General features: G+C 51.1%; 7 protein-coding genes across 7 annotated transcripts; 3 read left to right on the forward strand and 4 right to left on the reverse strand.

Moving 5' to 3' along the window:
• Positions 1 to 168: 168 nt before the first annotated feature.
• Positions 169 to 1,224, forward strand: cbfA (uncharacterized protein; the record flags this gene model as incomplete). The annotated part of the gene is made up of 3 exons (XM_056689473.1): positions 169 to 321; positions 420 to 553; positions 696 to 1,224. The coding sequence occupies 3 exons, from the start codon at positions 169 to 171 to the stop codon at positions 1,222 to 1,224; spliced, it is 816 nt and encodes a 271-aa protein (XP_056541902.1).
• An 825-nt stretch (positions 1,225 to 2,049) lies between these two features.
• On the reverse strand, positions 2,050 to 3,815 carry N7482_007349 (putative SIR2 family histone deacetylase (Hst4); the record flags this gene model as incomplete). The annotated part of the gene is made up of 2 exons (XM_056689474.1): positions 2,050 to 3,419; positions 3,491 to 3,815. 2 exons carry the CDS (start codon positions 3,813 to 3,815, stop codon positions 2,050 to 2,052), a joined length of 1,695 nt encoding a protein of 564 aa, XP_056541903.1.
• Positions 3,816 to 5,115: 1,300 nt separating this feature from the next.
• N7482_007350 (mediator of RNA polymerase II transcription subunit 16) lies at positions 5,116 to 8,500 on the forward strand (the record flags this gene model as incomplete). Its single annotated transcript, XM_056689475.1, has 10 exons — positions 5,116 to 5,264; positions 5,334 to 5,679; positions 5,746 to 5,989; positions 6,049 to 6,515; positions 6,570 to 6,795; positions 6,854 to 6,973; positions 7,028 to 7,138; positions 7,195 to 7,461; positions 7,520 to 7,651; positions 7,719 to 8,500. The coding sequence occupies 10 exons, from the start codon at positions 5,116 to 5,118 to the stop codon at positions 8,498 to 8,500; spliced, it is 2,844 nt and encodes a 947-aa protein (XP_056541904.1).
• A 708-nt stretch (positions 8,501 to 9,208) lies between these two features.
• On the reverse strand, positions 9,209 to 9,995 carry N7482_007351 (60S ribosomal uL29 domain-containing protein; the record flags this gene model as incomplete). Its single annotated transcript, XM_056689476.1, has 3 exons — positions 9,209 to 9,440; positions 9,721 to 9,860; positions 9,918 to 9,995. Coding segments are annotated over 3 exons (450 nt in total), but the record flags the coding sequence as incomplete, so codon positions are not given.
• A 296-nt stretch (positions 9,996 to 10,291) lies between these two features.
• On the forward strand, positions 10,292 to 11,106 carry N7482_007352 (putative vesicle transport v-SNARE protein Gos1; the record flags this gene model as incomplete). The annotated part of the gene is made up of 3 exons (XM_056689477.1): positions 10,292 to 10,354; positions 10,419 to 10,532; positions 10,603 to 11,106. 3 exons carry the CDS (start codon positions 10,292 to 10,294, stop codon positions 11,104 to 11,106), a joined length of 681 nt encoding a protein of 226 aa, XP_056541906.1.
• A 314-nt stretch (positions 11,107 to 11,420) lies between these two features.
• N7482_007353 (mitochondrial ATPase complex subunit ATP10) lies at positions 11,421 to 12,566 on the reverse strand (the record flags this gene model as incomplete). The annotated part of the gene is made up of 2 exons (XM_056689478.1): positions 11,421 to 12,054; positions 12,130 to 12,566. 2 exons carry the CDS (start codon positions 12,564 to 12,566, stop codon positions 11,421 to 11,423), a joined length of 1,071 nt encoding a protein of 356 aa, XP_056541907.1.
• A 4,062-nt stretch (positions 12,567 to 16,628) lies between these two features.
• On the reverse strand, positions 16,629 to 17,430 carry N7482_007354 (uncharacterized protein; the record flags this gene model as incomplete). The annotated part of the gene is made up of 2 exons (XM_056689479.1): positions 16,629 to 17,143; positions 17,208 to 17,430. 2 exons carry the CDS (start codon positions 17,428 to 17,430, stop codon positions 16,629 to 16,631), a joined length of 738 nt encoding a protein of 245 aa, XP_056541908.1.
• Between the last annotated feature and the right edge of the window lie 852 nt (positions 17,431 to 18,282).

The following is an 18,282-nucleotide window of genomic DNA, read 5'->3' on the forward strand; positions in this document are numbered from 1 at the left end:
CCCGACATCAGACATCAGGGTTAAACCCCTTTCACCCACCTGGCCGCAAATCCAGTACGAGGAAACTCAATTCCAACTCCAACACGCAAGGCCCACGCCCGATCCCCATATACCAGACTCCGCAAGAAAAAAGACACGACCCCCCCCCCCCAATTCGCGGTTGAAATCATGCCACCGCGCAAATCAACCTCCTCGGTGACCCCAGCCGAAGCAGACGAGCCGTCGCAGCTGTCTCCGCAAGCGCAGAGCACGGCCGACAAGCCCATCACCGCGACGGAACAGCAGTTGAAGGCGCGTGCAGAGCTGGGCGTGAGCGTCGATGTAAGCAGGCCACACCGCACCCCAAGCCCGTCGTTTGGGTATGAGACGAAAAGCAATTAAATCTGACGGCTGACACTGTTTCCCCTGTCTGTGTATAGGACTACCTCCTCCCGCGCTCGCTGACAATCCGGCTGGCGAAGTCGGTGCTTCCGCCCAACACGACGATCCAAAAGGACGCCGTCCTGGCCATACAGAAGGCAGCGACGGTTTTCATCTCGTACCTCTCATCACAGTAGGTGAAACCACCCCTGGCCGTGTCACATCCGTGTCTACAGTCTTAATTGATTGCCTCCCGAATCCGTGCCTATCCTCTACTATACCATGCTGGCATTTTCTAGAAGAGATCAATACCCAACTAACCACACTCTACCCAGCGCCAACGACGAAACCCTCAAACGCACCGTCGCCCCCGCAGATGTCTTCAGCGCTCTCTCTGAGCTCGAATTCGACTCCTTCCGCCCGCGCCTCGAGCAGGAGCTCGACGCTTACACAGAGATCAAAGCCGGCAAGCGCAAGGCCAAGAAATCCGACGTGACCGGCGGCGCTGAAGGTTCCAGCGCTGCGGCTGGGCCATCCGCCGCCCAAGCCGATGCCGAGGATGTCGAGATGGTGGATAACCCCGCGAAGCGGGTGAAGCGTGACGGCGAGCACGCTGGCGCGGGCGAGCACGCTGATGGTGATGAGACGCAGGAGGAAGATGTTGAGGAAGAGGAGGGTGAGGAGGAGGAAGAGGAGGGTGAGGAGGAGGACGATGAGGAGGATGAGGGCCAGAAGGGCGAGGAGGATGTTGACCGGGTGGAGGATTTGGATGCGGCGCCTAGGCGGATGGATCCTGATGCTGATGAGACAGATGATGATGATGGGCCGGCCAGTCAGTTGCGGGATGATCTGGGGCTGGGTTAATGGGGTGCTTAGGGGAAGTTTGGTATTGGACGTCTTGTCTTGCTCTGTGGTGCCTATCAGAATGGTAGACGAGGTTTTGGAGGGGGTTTGCCGTTGCTGTATAATATACATAATGATGAATTGATTCATGCATTTGGTCTAAAATGACTTTGAACGCCTCTGATCAGACTGTATAATTGACCGTTGCTTGCGAGACCGGATGGACGCCTTCAGAGAGGTAACTAAGTATATCCCTCCAGCCAATACCAGAAAGAGATGACCAGGGCAGGCCCCTGAAAAGCTTCACAGCCTAAGGATGTGCATCAAGAGCCCACTACGAAAGACATCCACGAAACGTCAAAAAGGATCAAAGGATCCGAGTTCATAGGTATTATCAGACACAGACTAGTTCAGGGTCCATCTCAGAAATAAAATCAGAAACAGGATATCACCCACATCCTCCAGTTCACAATGCCAGCAGAAGGGGGTTAACTGCTACGGTCTGCTAGCTCCGTAGCAGCACATCATAACACATCCCAGTACCTGCAACCCGAAAACATGAATAAACAAGCCACCCTAGCCCGCCAACACCAACGCCAACGCCACCTCATGCAACGGATCCGTAGTCTATCTTTGGTATCTTTCGCGAAGAACGGATGAATGGTGAAAAAGAGGCCCGCATAGCATTCTTAAGACGGAGGAAGAAGTAGCGGCCGAAGAAAGGTATCCAGAAAAATGGAGGGGGAAAATCAACACCACGGGCGCCGTTGGATATGCACCATGCCACGATGAGTGGAAGAAAATGAATGGAGAAAGAAGAAAAGAAGAATCATCACAGGTGGGGTATTAAGAAGACACGGTAGTCACCGACTCAGCCACAGGCGCTTCAACACCGGGCTTTTGGGCGAGACCGGGGAACATCAAGACCGGACCGTTGCTTTTAGCGGCACCATATGGCAAAGCGCGCATAGGTTTGGACGTGCCATTCTTCTTGTCCACCGGGGCAGCCACGGTGTTCGCTTTGCCGACGGTGGCGAAGGATGTAATCTGTTTGGACTGAGCTGGCACGGCCTTGGGTCTGCCAGCGCGCTTCTTGGGGGCGGCGGGTTTCGCAGCGGGCTTGCGGCCTCCTTTGGCCGAGGCAGCGGGCTTGCTTTCCGGATTGAGCAGGCTCTTGATACTGGGGCCTTTACTGGCCGCGTTCTTGGTCTTGCTCTGTGCGGGCTTCTTGGCCGCCGGCTTCTCATCGTGAGAGGAGGAAGGTGTCATCAACCCCGTGTCACTGCGAGGACGCTTCTTGGGTGTAGTATTGATAACCACGGAAACCTTCTGTTCGGTGTCTGAAGAGGAGAGCTCCTCGTCAGAACCAGGCTTGATTCCGAAGACCGGCTCCGGCAGCGACATCATATAGGGCGTTGGGTCCTCCCAGCTCTTCAGCTTGACGAGATCGGCCACCTCGTCGGTAGATCCCTGTACAATAAGGTCGAAACAGTTCTCGAATTCCTTGCCGACAGGCGGCTCATTGTTGATGAACATCGTGACGCCGTCCTTGCGGCTGCGGATCACGGTGCATAGACTCTTGACAAGGCGTCGAACCCCCGGGATCTTCAAGCTGGTGCCAGCGACGAGTAGCACGCGAGGGCGGGACTTGATGTCGGCATTCATGACAGACGTGATCGCCTCCTCGTCGGGATTGTGCTCGTTGTAAAGAACGATGCGCGGTCGCATACGCCCTACCCCATGACTCCGGTGCCCAGATGTTTGGCGGACTTCTTCCTTGACAGAGCACTCGTCGCACTCGGGAGGATCAGCTTCACAGAATCTGCTAGGCATCAGGTCACAGAGGTAGCGACACTTCTGGCATACCATCTTGGTGATACTGCCGTGGAGTTGAATAGTGACGGGCCAGCGACCCTTGGCACTGAGCGGAATCTCCGTCGCTAGGGGCTTCATAGAGGTCTCAAGGCCATCAATGTTCTGGGTATACAGTCGCTTGAGCCGGTTCTCCTGGCCGAGACGCGCAAGCATTTCGTGGAACTTGGTGGGCTTGCAGTTGGCGGCCTCTACCGACAGCGACCTGACCAATTCATGGAAAGGGGCCGTCAAGGCATCATCCTGGTAGACGGCGGCATCAAAGAGCAGCTTGCCGGAAGCCTTCAAATTGTGCTTTTTCTGCAAAGACTTGAACAAGCCATCTGTCGAGCGAAAATCGGGAACTAGAATTGGCGGTTAGCTTAGGTTTTTGACGTGAAACGCGGGTACCGGAAACGCAGGGTGAAAAACTTACTACCCGCGGATGTGGAGATGCCCGCGCCCGCAATGGCGACGATGTCCTTTTGGTGGCGCAGAGTGTCGACGAGCAATTTCACCTGATCTTGCTGCTCGTAGGATGATTTAGAAAGATAGAGATACTGGGTGGTGCGCTCCTTGGGCAGGGGGTTGCGCCTCCGCTTCTTCGCGGGTGGAGGGCAGTCTTGGCGCGTTGAATCCTCAGCATCTTGGGAAGACGGTGTCAGGTACCGGGTGGCCGGCTCAGGCGAGGACCGCGTCGATGAGGAGGGCACGGAGCTCAAGTCCGAGACGTCGGACAGATCATAATCCATGCCTTCCATGACGGAGAGGGTGCTGGTCTCCGCCGGGAGGGTGGGAGAGGTGGTTCGAGGAGAAAAGGGTTGGGTGACTTCGCCCCAGGGGAATTGGAACAGCTGGGCAAGAACGGGGGCGGAAGGGGGGGAGAGATTAACCCGCTCGTAGAAATACACAGTTGGGAGAGATTGGCGATAATAGAATCATGTAGGACGCCCAAATTCATCCACGCGACCACTAAGAAGGGTGGAAATGCCCAGATGGAAGAATATGAACGGGGGTTGTGGTCGGGGAAGAAGGCAGGAGGTGGAAAGGGAGAAGTTGCAGGCGATGAGGTCAGCTGTCGGGACTCGATGATGGTGAGGGAGGCAGGACCATTTGGGAAAAGGAAATGGAAAACCGAAACGGCCCGTCGAAAACGAAAACGCTTTATTTTGACGGGAGTTTCGGGAGGCGCCGTGGGGTTGTGATGGGAGGGGGAGGGTTGTGGAATGTGGTTGTTGTGAAGAAAAGAGAGGAAGATCGCCGATGCTGCGGGAGGAGATTTGAAGAAAACCCCCGGTATGTGCTGGGACGTGCTGGGCGAACGAACCTCCGGAGGAGGAGGACTCGATGATGCGCTTGTTTTGATGCGAAGTAACATCAACTGGCCGCTCGGCGGGCAATGGCCGGATATCATACAGTTTCAGCGCAGTTTGGGACACTACAGTGCGATATGATGCGATATAAGTGACGATTACGCATCTTATTTAGGGGCTTTCTATATGGAAGCCCTCATTCTGTTACCCTCGTTGTTTGTGCAGCTGGTTTCTCTGTTTTCACTGCTTTGTGCCCGCCCTGACAGTTTTCATGTTGAAGCACACCCGCTGATTGGCCCGACTGTATGTGGGGCATCTGTCAGCGCGTGATTGGTGGATGTCGGTTGGCAGGGCTACCATCATGTGATCAAATTTGCTGAGTCAGCATTGAGGCAGGCGCGGCCGAGTCACGGGGAGTCGCGGGGACTGGCGAGAGGCCTGAAAGGAAACGCATTATTCGAGGCTGAAAAATAGAAGACCGGTATATACCGGGAGAACCCCCGGTGCGGCCCTAATTCTATTCGATATTACTCTTATATCTTCAAAGTATCTCCCGACCGTCTCTCCTAATATCAGTCGGCACCGCACGCTGGTTCCGCTTATTTTTCGCCTGCCGTATCAACACCGCCGACGGTCCCTGGGGCTAGATCGGCGTCTAGCATTCTGCCTTCAAGTCATGCGGGGCGGGCTCCAGTGACCCTCTGCATGACGGTTGGAACCTTGCCAATTGACTTTGTGAGCGATAGAAATGCCATTGATCATGGAGGAAGGTATCAATGTCGACGACCTCTTTGGTGAGGCCCATTCGTTGGATCTGGGGTTAACGCCGGCACCCGCCCCGCCCACCAAAGGGCTGGCCCAATGCCTCGATGAGATGCGCCTGCTGGGCTGTCGCCAGTAAGTAGTGATTGGGTCCATCTTGGTGTGGAAACCCGCGTATCAGACTAATCGTGTTTCCCACTACAGGAAGGTGGCCTGGTCCCGGCTGGGAGGCATTGCCTATATCCCCTCGGATGGAGTCCGAGTATGTGTGCGGAACCTTCAATGCCGTTCCTCAGATGGCAAATGGGTGTTAAGTGACGAATTCCCGCTGGGACCTGTCACCGAAGCCCATAATGGCAACCTACTGCTCCATCTGTCCTGGAATGATGCTGGATCGGAGCTAGCCGTGGTTGACTGCCTCGGACGGATCTCCATATATTCGGTCTTCATGGCCCTCGATAATATTACAGGGCTGCGCCAGGCGACCTACGACTCAAGTGATGATAGTAACCAGATTGTGGGCCTGATGTGGCTCAATCCTGGTCGTCAGGTACGTTCTTCTTGTCAATAACCAGACCCTGGAGCCGAGGTAGCAAGCATTGACCTCCCACAACAGGTTCATGCTTTCCAGCAAGCAGCCAAAGTGAATAATAGATGGGCCCATTCACCATTTCGTTGGCGCCCGACTCACCCTTCCCATCCTGCAGGGAAAAGCTCGTTGATCTCTGTCACGCGAGCAGGCCAAATCAAGCTTATCTACCAGAATATGGATGGCAGGTGGGCAGAACTACCTGCAGAGTTGAAGAACACCGGCTATTCAGATCGGTTATTGACACATGCGGCTATGGTCGCCACCCAAGGTTCTCTTTCTCTTCCTGCCGATCATGACATGCGGGGATGGCTAACACCCTTTATATAGGAACCATCCTGCTTGCCACTTATTCGGTATGCCAGAAGGTCTGTCTATATCGTGTGGAGATTAGCTGGAATCCCAACAAGTGGGACCCGGCCGCGATCAGAACCCCCAGTAAATGGCCTATCCCCTCCCTCCGCCTCCTCCATTACAAAATCGATATGCCTAGCAGCATCTTGAGCGTCAACCCTGGCTCGGGAGAGCATACAAATCAGCTATTCACGTTCCCTAACTCTGTTTACTCGTTGACCCGGCTCGAGGTCATACCGGGACAGGTTGATAGCCCTTCGGGACCAACTACTAGTCCATGGATCCTGGCGGTCTTCTCCAAGCCTCTTCATGCCACGCCAGAATATCCAGATCAACAAGGCCCACTGAGTGTGATTGTTCGGTGGCAACTCGAGTCTGCACAGCAGGCATTCCACCCCAAGTTCGACGAAGTTGCATCTAGGAAGAATAATGCACAGGCCAAGGTACGATGTAAACCAACCCTTTGGTCATGATGATTGATGCTGATTATTTGGTAGCCGAAAATAGAGATGCGCCGACTCGACGACATACATTTGGATAAATATATTATCTCGGTGGATCTGGTGGAGCATGTTACTGCTCCAGCTCTTGCACTTACTCACGATGATAGTTCTGTCACCTTCTATGATACAAAGACAATGGCAATCTTCAATGGGCTGGACGATGCAAACACAGTGAATTGCCTAGCGCAGGCAGGGTTCCAGTACCCAATGGATATACCAGGTATGTTTACGGTGAATTCTGCGTTGGTTCCGATAGCATTCGAAGTTGACTTACTTAGGACTTTCTATCACGTTCTCTCCCAACTCCTGCGCTGCTGTGGCATTGGATAGCGAGGGCCAGCCTAGGTTGAGATGGATGGAGCACACCTTCGGATCTACCGGTGGTCTCTACGATGAGAGTAAGCGATTCTCACTAACCGTTGCCAGGTATCCATGCTGACCGGGCAACCTAGGTAAATTCTCTGCTGCAATTGCGGGATTAACTCTGGCGTTTAGCCGAGGGTCTGGTAGCGATGCTAATACCGACGACATTCTGATGATGGTGTTGGGCCAGCTTTCTCCCGGTAAGCTGGGACAAAGTTGGCGAAGTGTTAAAACCAACTGCTAATAATATCAACAGAAGCTCAATCCACCTTCCTTGGTGAAGTGTACCGTGCATTATCGGTCAATTGCAACTTCACGGTCGAACAGGAAAAGCTGTTGACCCATGCATATATTCCGCGGGCTTTAAGCTTACAAGCAAGCTTGGGCTTCAAGGGAAGAATCAAGCCCCGCAGTCTCTCATCAGCCGTGTCCTGGGCCATTTTGCAGCTTCGCCATTCCTCGGTGCTTTACGCAGCCTACTTCCAGAACGGCAAAAACATGCCTGCTGAGGCCCACGATTCAGGTGAGCTAGAACATAAACTAACACCAACTGCGCGATAAGTTGTTGACGTTGCCCTCAGGAATCCTACATGCGCTCTTAGGAAACACAAGATGGGCACTGGATTTCTCCCACTACATTCTGAGCGAAATATTTGATCTAGCCGACGACTTTGAAAGCGTCTTCGATGACACAGAAGCTTTCACCCAAAAATGTACGTCCCATACGCAAAAGCCCGTTCGCATACCCATCCCAATCCGCACTAACATAATCCCTTGCAGTGAAAACCACAACATCCCTACCCCTTCTCATCCTCCTTTCCAGCATGTCCCGCGCCTTCATGCGCTTCATCTGCCGCGGTCTACGCGGCGTCCGCAATGGCTTCGAACAAATAAACCCGGCAATGCTAGAGGCCGAATCACGCTTCTACTACATTGAGATCTGCCAGGCACTTGAGACCTCGCCAGTCCGCGTCGACATCTACGAGAAATTCCTAGCTGGCGTCGACTCCGCTGTGAAGCATGCCTACCAGGGCTCCGGTTTCGGGGACGCAGAGCGGCCAAGCCCAGAAAAAGAACTCCTTGTGAACGCGCGGATCCCGCCCGTCCTCGTCTCAGCTGTAGAAACGCTCCTCAGCCAGACCGTGCCCTCGATCAGAGCGGAGATCAACCGCAAGGACATTGTGCTGGGCGACTACAGCTGGCTCGGGTTCGGGAATGACCCGCGCACGGTGATGTACCGCAAGCGCCGTGACGTTGACATCCTCATGAAACTCCCGCTGCGGCCTATGCCTTCGGGCCAAGATGCTTCTGGCGCACAGGTGCAGCGGAGGCGCCGCTGTGTGCGCTGCTGCGAGGTCTCGGGAGATGGAGGTCGGCCTAGGACGGGGCCGTGGACGAAGATGATGCATAGGCTTAATCTGCTGCGGACTTGCGCCTGCGGTGGCGCGTGGGTATTGGACGCGTCTGAACCTGCTGCGGCTGCGGCTGGTCAGAGTGCTGGGGCCTTGGGGCAGGCCCATGCGCCGGCGTCGAGAGCTGTGACTGTTCTAAGGTCTGGGTAGCTGGTTTGGCTTGGATAGAAACCATCAGAGCAAGTTGATGACCATTTGAATGCATATTACTTTCTCATAGCAGATTGGTGCTGTACAACGCCATCATGGCCACTTAGCGTAGATAGACAGGAGTGCTATACCACAGATGTGGGCGCACGGCGGAGGGCCCGGGCACTACAGTCCTAGAGGCTCCTTGTCAAAATCAAGAGTGGTCCTAGCTAGACAAACAGACAGTGCACAAGATCCTTTGAAGGAGGACATTAGTGTGGGACTAGCTGGAGGAAGCCAACATGGGCCCGAGGGCAGGTTTTGTGTAGGTGCATCAACCATTCTACAATTCCAGCACAGACCATCATGGCCAGGAGCGAAAGACGTCTAAGTGTCATGTCATGTCAAGAGTCGATTTGCACCGGTTTTTTAAGATACAAAATCAAGTTCCATTTTTGGGATGTAAAAAAAAGAGAAAACCGACCCCGCTCAGGTCCACACATCACACATCTTGCTAAATGTGTCCAAGGGCAAGTAACGTCTCTCCCATAAAACTCCAGATCCGATAAAGTTCTGCACTTAAGCCTGTTGTTTCCGGTATGTTAGCAATATATTCCCGGATTAATGGAAATGTGTGCAGCGGTGTAGGCTGTGTAGAGTTCCGACTGAAGAGGTGGACGACCCCCAAAGGCAGGAAACGGCACCGCCGCGACTGACTGCGGGATTCTCTCATACCTTGACGGCGTACTTCCGCTGAGGGAAGTGGATCTGGCGCTTGCGCTGGCGCTCAGTGGTCCGGGTAGCCTCGAACTTGGTAAGACGGCGGCGGATCTCACGAGTGAGCTTGGGGCGGAGGTCCAGAGGGATGTACTTCTTGTTCTTGTAGAACAGACGCAGCTGAGCGCGCTGGTTGGCGTTGATGACGGTGAGAACGCGAGCGATCGACTTGCGAACTTCGCCGCTGTACATGGAGAAAAGCCACAGGTCAGTGTACGATCTTCAAAATTTCGACATTTTTTTGGGGTCCATAGGCGGGTTGCGATGAAAATTTCCTTCTGCGATGCGTGTCGCCGGGGTGTTCGCTGCGTCGTTGCCGTTGTCCTTGAACGGTTTGCCTCCTCTTGAAAATTTCGTGGTGGTTGTTGGTCCCGTTCTCTGGCCGCATAAAACACCCCAGCCCGATCGCTTGTCGCAGAAATCCATCCGTAGAAAGTGTAGTGGTGTCGGGATCGTATACGCACATTCTCATGGTCTTGGTGGAAGCACCGCTGGCGATCTTCTGGACACGGAGCTGGTTAAGCTCGGTCTTCAACTCCTCGAGCTGCTTGGAGAGCTCATCCTTGTTCTTTCCCCAGAGCTGACCAGCCTTGACCTTGGACGACTAGACGTAGATTCCATCAGCGCGAGATTCAAAGGGAGCGATCGTGGTCGAACATACCATGGTGGCGTGTGTTGTGTGCTGGGTTGTCGGCGTTGAGAATTGAAGATGTCCCAGGACCAAATTGTGGTTGTGGGACTAGGGCTAAGCGAGTTGGTCGCACTAAGCGTGCACGTGATGTGAGAGAGTGAAAAGGTGAAAATGTGTGGGTGTCTGGATTTTCAGGCAGAAAGAAAGGGGTGCGCACCAAGGTGTCAAGGCACTAACACAATTACTAGATTAGGTTAGCTCCTCGGCGGTGCGCTACGTCGACGGCAGCGGCCCTTCATCTGGTATGTCCGGGGTCCAACGGGCGAGATCGAAAGAGTGGATTGAGTGATTTGAGTCGGTGTTGCCTTCCTACACTCCTGTTCACCGTCTATTATCTGCCTGCCATGACGTCCACCGGCTCTGGATGGGCACAGCTCCGGCAGCAGGCCCGCTCACTCGAGACTCAGGTACCCAGTATCTGACCGAGGATATGATCCCGTACGCAAGACTAACCCGAAGCCTTGCAAACAGACCGAGAATCTTTTCCATACGTACGCACAATTCAGCTCCCTGACCAAGCCCCCACAAACTCCTACAGAGGAGGAACTGCGACTCGAGTCACAGTTGAAAGACCTCCTCGAACGAGTACGTCCGCACCAGGCATCCCCCCAATCAACTCCACAAGAAAATACCCTGGCTGACTTGTCTCACACAGCGTGAATCGCTCATCTCACAACTCTCCCGCCTGCTCGACTCTGAAGCAACCCTCACCTCCTCCGCCCTCAAACAGAATAACCTCGCCCGCCACCGCGAGGTCCTCGCCGATCACCGCCGGGAGCTCCAGCGCTTGACATCCGCTATCGCCGAGTCACGCGATCGCGCTAATCTACTCTCCAATGTCCGTTCTGATATCGATGCCTACCGCGCATCTAACCCCAGTGCCGCCGAGGCCGACTACATGCTCGAGGAGAGGGGGCGAGTCGAGAATAGCCACAACATGATGGACGGCGTGCTCAGCCAGGCATATGCCATCAATGAGAACTTCGGACTGCAGCGCGAAACCCTCACCAGCATCAACCGACGTATTGTCGGCGCTGCCAGCCAAGTCCCCGGCATGAACTACTTGATGGGGAAGATTGGGACCAAGAAGCGGCGAGATGCTATCATCTTGGGCTGCTTCATTGGATTCTGCTTTCTGATGCTGGTGTTCTTCCGGTAAGCGGGCTGGGCTCGTCTTATGACATGCTTTGTTATCACTGCGTTCCGTCTTGTCTCTTTCGCACTCGTTCTGTAGCCCGTACAGCGACTTATTTTCTTTGTTGATTTTCGCCGCGGCGTTTCGGGGTTGGGCATGTCCCTTAGGGCTCTCTGTGATAACAGGAATGACGATAATACTTGCACTTGGCTTGCGATGGCGTCTATGTTCTTCCTATCATACACATTCTCTATATTATGTACAAATTCAGTTGAGGGGAGAATCCACATCATTCACAGCGATCCTTCAAGACACCCATTCGGGCTCTGGTATGGTTTTTATTGGCGATTTGCCAACTCGGCCTCATAAAGAAGCTTTCTTTCCGCAACCAGCTTCTGCAACCCCGTATTAAGCGTCTCCATCTCAGCTGGCTCGGCATTGCCACTTCCAGCCCAACGGATACGACAGTCCGAGTCCACAAGATACACATAGCCGACCTTGGAGTTCATCATACCAACCGCTTCCTTGAGAGACTCGGAGAAGCCCTTCTCCACTAAGAAATACCGCGAGTGCTGCTCCACAGGCAACTTCCGGCGCATGCTCCACATGAACATCCGCACCAGCGCCGCCTTCATGCGGTTTTCTTCGAAGTTGATATCCACGGTTTGTGCGAATTGCGGGTTTTTGGCCAGTATCTCCGCCAGACGAGGGTTCTGGGCCGGGCCCGTAAATGTCCCCACTTGGGTTTCGGCCCAGACGCTGGAGAACAATTTCACGACGCTAATCTTTCCATACAGGGTCGGCGTTGTGTTTTGCTTATCTTTCGGTTCTGCGAGAGTTACTCCGAACAAGTTGGGGAAGTATAGGGCCTTGTCGCCCTTGAAGAGCCGGGGGTTCGACACGAAAGTTTTGCCCTCCAGGAAGCGTAGATTAGACCATTCTCGGAAGTAGGGTTTGGCGACTTGGCGGGTTCTAAATATGATCGTAGATTAGCTTCTCATCCCGTTCACCATGTTGAGAAGAAAGGAAAGAAGACTTAAAACGTACAGTTCTTTCCGCCGCTCAATATGCCGATCATAGTCCACAAATTCGTCTCGTCTCTGCTTCAACGAACGGGTGTCGACTCCTGTGTTCTCGCCAGCCATTGGTGGCGCCGGGGTACCTATCGGACGGTCGAGCATCGGCGGCTTGAAGTCCGCATCGCCCGGCTGGGGTTTCATGTCTGGGTTTTGTTGGAACTGGGCCCCTCGTCGCACAGGTTGGGGTTCCCTGCGCGGAGGGGAGGAAATTGTCGCGCCAGTAGCGCTGTTGTTGGGACTGGGGTTTTTTGCACCGTTCGTGGTGGCATAATTGCGTGTCGCTAAGGACTTGGCGCGTAGATGCGCGAGCGCTCCGGTGCTTCGGAATTGGCAGCTCAGACATCGGCCTGTCTGGAGGAGCGGAAGCTCCGACACCATATAGGTTGGTAATGATGACTTCCACATTTTGGATGGCGTATGAGATGGGACGCCAAGGAGTGTCAGCTGGTCGGACAAGGTCGAGGGTCCGCTGGTTTCAACGCGATCTTCAAAAATGCCCAAATTAGAATGGCCAGTCACATGATCTACCGTCGATTTGGAGGTGGATCTCCATCCCCCACACAGCTTCCTGGGCCTTAGTATATAATGAGTACTGAATTGAAATGGGTGAATTTTTGATTGGAGGCCAGTTCATTTCCAGGATCCAGAATTTTTTTTACAAAGCCTAATCTGATATAATACATACGATGTCAGAGCAATAAATGATGGCATAGACTACTAAAAAATACTAACTAATTCTATATAAAATATATATATTACGGGGTTTCCTGTATTTGTTCTGTTTATAGGACCGTACGGGGGACCGGGACCGTAGTAATCCGGTCCTACAAAAATTGGGATAGCCTAGCAGTCCTAAAAGTTAGGACTAAGACCGGTTTTGGTCCCTTATTGCCGAGGTCTAAACATGATAAAACTGTGGCAAGAGCCATACCTCAAGTATAAATAACCATAAAAATTCCTAGCTAAAATGATTATAACTAAGCTTCCTTTACAATCTTTTCTTCCCCTTCTTAGTGTATCTATTATATCCTGCCTACCTTTATCATCTTTTATAATATAACCTCCTACGCAGCTTTATTGCTTGCTTACGGACGTGCTATAGTCCCCGGACCGCCTACTACATTAGGCACTCTACTTTATGTAAAGAATAGCTAGTAATCGATAATAGAGCTATTTAGGAATATTATTTGATAATTGAAAGTATTAAAGCGGGGATAGAATCCTCTCGCCGAGAGCTTAGGACTACAAAAACGACCCCGCAAAATAGGTTGAACCCAATTTTTAATATTGAAATAAAATAGAGTGTATAATATGTGAGTTATACTTTAAAGGATGAAGGATCAAAAGTGTAGGCATTAACTATAATTGGTGGTGGCGGTGAATTTGTTTCAACCGGATAGTCTGGTCCCGGTCCTTGCCGAAGTGGCCATCCAACCATATCTTAGTCATGGTAGGAGATTATATTTCCGACCCAAACCCCCCCCCCGAGCTTTGGTTTCTGGACACTGTTCCAAGTCGGCTTATCATTTTCTCCTTGCATCCCCCCCCATTCACTTAATTCCAGTATCATATTCGCAAGGAATTTCACTAGATGCGCGGAGCATGCTGGACATGTCGCAGCCGCACCATTCAGTGTGACCAGTCCCGATTCCCTTGCTTCAAATGTGAGAAAGCGGGCCTGCAATGCTTCGATAAAAGACCACTGAAATGGGTCGCAGGGGTGGCGATTCGTGGAAAGATGCGGGGACGCGTCTTTGGCGCAGCTCCCGAGGTCATTAGTAAGGCACAATTAGCGCGACGAAGGCCAACTCAACTCTTACTCGATTCGGCCGAACCGTTGGCAGTGGACAGCAGCCCTTTCTTTGCGTTGCAGGATCCGCACATCCATAATTTGAATCGGTTGTCGAGATTTTATATTGACTACTGTAAGTTCACGTTCATGTCACGCAAGAAAGATTTCCTTTTCTAGGTATACTTATGTCAGCCACAGACAACAAACGCCTCTGCAAACTATACATCTTGTATGACAGTGACAGCAATCCCCTTCGGAATTTACTTTCTTACGCCCTGGAGGATGTGGCTTTGCAAAGATCTATCGTCGCCCTGGCAGCGCGCCACTTTCTCAACGCAGGATACTCCTTTCATCGGATCGACGCGGATATTTCCCCTCGATTTTTGAATGCTAAAGTCGATGCACTCCGTTTTAAAAAGCAAACTATAGAAGCGCTGTCCTCATCACTGTCCCATCCAGAGACTTGTAATCAGGACGCGACCCTGGCAACTATACTACTCCTCATCTTTCTTGACCTTCTTGAGTCTGGGATTGATGGCTGGCATTTCCACCTTCAAGGGGCCAAAGGTCTTCATATCCTCTCTCGGTCACTAGTGGAGTCAAGCTCAAGTGGCAATGTCGACAATGATCGTGGAGATACGGCCCAGGAAATAAGACAATTTGTCACTGGACAGCTTTCGTTGTACGTAGGTCCCATTTCTTAATGTGTGACCGTCTTGTCACTGACAGTAGCAGAATTGAAACCCTCGGATCCGCGCTCTCAAGTTCGACGCCAGTATCCGAACAGTCTGTTAGCAACGATGGAGGCAAACATCAACAGTCCATTGTGAGGAGTTTTCTCGGATGCCCTGAATTTCTTTTAAGATCGATACGGTTCTTTTCCAATCAACGAGCTGTTATGCAGTCTACGAGACATGATGACGCTAGCATGCATACACATATACGAGACACCATTGATATGCTCAAGCTGACTGACGATTTCGATTCTTTTGGATGGGCATCGAACTTCCACCGACCAAGGGCATCATCTACAACGGAAATCAAGAAACTCTACATGCTATCAGAGGCGTACAAGAGTGCCGCTTTGCTATACGGAAGGCAGTTCCTTGGGACCCAATGGGCAGCAACATCAGACAATGAAGAATTGGTTTCGCAATTGCTTGGCCTGATTGAAGCCCTCAAAGGAGATGCAATACTATTCAAGTGCCTTCTCTGGCCGACTTTTGTTGCCGGTCTTGGTAGCCGGGCACAGCACCAACAAGATCTTGTCATCAGATCTTTGGAGATGCTCTGGGATTCGACAAGTTGTTTAAATGTGATCGGCGCTTCAAATATTCTGCGAGACTACTGGAAAGGAAAAAAGCGGTCAGGAACTCTAACACAGGGGATGTCTCACCTAGACGGATTGGGTCATGGCTTGCTTCTCATATAACATTGGAGAGGAAGGGAATGAATTTTACAGACTTATTTAACGAGTTGCATCCATAACCACGAAATGCGAGGTCAGCATATCGTGATATAGTCATAGTAAATCTGACTGCTCAAGAGCTGATCTTGTTTATTTTGTTTCGATGATTTCTACCTTGTCAGGATTTGACGGCATGGAGATCGAGTTTCATCTTTCTTAAGTATCAATTATCTAGTTATTGCACTAACTCTATAGCAGGCACTTACGTACTGTCATTGAGAATTGGACCGCTCAACAGACTGCACGGCGGGTGCATAGAGATTTAGAAGATATACTTAAGAAGGTTTACAGGAAGTTATAACGATACTCGTCTAAGTCACTGCATTGCTGGAGATTTTGATGAGAGTCAGATAATTATACCTGTCTAAAGAATGAACTGCCAAGACTGCGGAAGTTTTTCTCAGTCTAGCATCGTAACGGCTACCTACTTAGAACGAGCCTGGCTCTGAAATGCGTGAACATAAAGAAGATGATTTCCGGTAAACACGGGAATGCTTTCAAAATTGGTCCTTGTCCTTTATCCTTCTGTCGGGACATATCCTGCCGTCAGGACAAGCCAGCGACTGATAGACAACAACATGTCTTTGCTTGGTGTAAGTAATCTTGCGCTAAGCTGCGGCTCCCGCCGTATGGGATTCAGGTTATTTTCAACCTGAGCTGGAACACACATCAACATACACAAATCAATCAACTTTTGCTTTAAGAGCATAAACTATTAACGTAACTGTGTGCACGGTACTTAGTTGGTGACACCAACACCAATACCTACTGACGAGACTGAGGTCTCATCAAGTCGAAACGGAAACTCTTGAAAACAAAGACTGAATCGATTGATTGCCGACTATGGGAGACCGTGCAACATCTATAAGGCCGCTACACTGGCCAACAAGAAACAACACAAGAAAACATTGGGAAAACATGGTAAATCTGCTATACAACGGACGGAAAATACGCTGGCGACAACACATCTTCCGTCAGGACAAAACAGACAACGTTGTGCGATATAGAAAACAACGGAAAGAAGACAGAGGGTCTGAAACAAGACACGAGATGTCCAGGACAGAGCCGGTGCAAAACATGCAAACGGAAGCGGCCTAAATGGGAAGGAGACTTCTTAGATAGCCATCATAATCTGACAATAGACAACTTGGAGTCATAATTGGTAAGAAGCTTGAAACCACGATAGAGCCATTCCACTTGTCACGTTTCACTCAAACTGCTTCATGAGAGTGTTGGTCTCAATCTCAATATCAAAGTCAACAAGGTGCGTCGAATGACACCAGGGCTTGATTTTCTCCTCCTTGCGAATGAGTGTGGAGAAGAACGTGGACCACTTGAGGCGGGGATAAGCTTCGGTGACCTGCACACAAACAGTCTCATGGACCATCTTTCCGAAGTCCTTTACATGCGGGTGAATGCTGGTGTTGTCATAGGTTGTGGCCAGCTGAATGAGTTGGCCAATATACGTGATCGTCCCATCCACCCCCATATCCTCATGGCGAATGATTGCCTCAGAGACTGCTTCCGCCTGATCTTGAGTGGCTCCAAGGTCTTTGAGAATATGCAGGGCTTTAATGCCCCCATATATATCAAACGACATCCGTGTAGCGGTAAGGTTTTCGTCAGCAGTGCCCACATCATGTAACAAGCAAGTCAAAGCCCAAGTCGCCGGACTGAGAGTGGCAGCAATTTCGGGAAATTGCTGCTTGGTGATAACCATCCCTGAGACAGTGTTAGACACGCGAGTAAGAGCATTCCTTGGGCGAATTTCACCATGCAAGCATACCATAGAAGTAGACCCTCATAGAGTGGTTGAGGGTTTCGGGATGCAGGACTCCCCGTACATAATCCAGAGTTTTTGCAACAATAGGATCGTCGAATGGAAACTTGACATCGTCACCGATCGAAAGGGGCTCCGCCTTGTTGATGAAAGGCTGATCACCAAAGATGGCACCGGCATTGGCTGGCGTGCTGGTCCAGCCATTGATTGCAACTTCGTCTTGGCACATAGTGTCGTGGAAAGAAGGTCAAAATTTCAGAACAGAATTTCAGTGAAATGAGCTTTTAGTAAAAGGTCCAAGATTTTCTCTTAATGAAAGTGAAGAGACCAGGAGAGGAGGTCATGAGGGGTTTAAATAATAAACCTGAAGACTACCGGTATCACAAGGGATCATTGTTTCATCCGTAACTGACTCAAAATCGTGCTTGTAAAGCGGTGGATAGGGTTAGGTGATAAGATAAGAATCACGTCCGACTCTTTAGAGTTATTTGAAGATTGCTTTCTTATCATGGACGTTCGTGTGGCCATTCCCATATTTACCACTATTACTCTCTTAGGAAGTTAGGGCATGTGGGGCTGCAGGGATAATAAGCATCCTAGAGCAAACTGGTAGGAAGTAGTTCTATATGTATGGCGCTCACCACTGATATGCTGCGTCAGTGTATCAGTGGAGCTCAAAAGTGATGATCATCTAATAATATTCTGCGACTAGAAAGTCGATACCGTAGTACCTACATGCAACCGCTAGTAGAACCAGCGATGTGGATATCTAAGCCGGCTCCTCGGAATATGTTGCACTTTGCCATTTTAGCCTTTGAATTCCCTTTAACTGCTTTGCCTCCCCAAGCCAGCAAGTGCCCAGGCAATGTAGATATGATCCGTAATGGACCAATTGTTTCAACCTGGCACATAACAGAGACCTTTAGGAATCGGTGGCTTTGTAATTACGCTTATCGGAATATATGATAATAACACACTAAAACTACATTCTGTTTGACTTTTCTATTGAGCCACAGGATTTCTGTACATACTAGTACTGAGGGAACCAATTGAACGAGTTGATTGAATAACTAGTAGGAGA

Source organism: Penicillium canariense (assembly GCF_028826845.1).
Source record: "Penicillium canariense strain IBT 26290 chromosome Unknown utg000004l_segment0_segment0, whole genome shotgun sequence".
Taxonomy (NCBI): domain Eukaryota; kingdom Fungi; phylum Ascomycota; class Eurotiomycetes; order Eurotiales; family Aspergillaceae; genus Penicillium; species Penicillium canariense.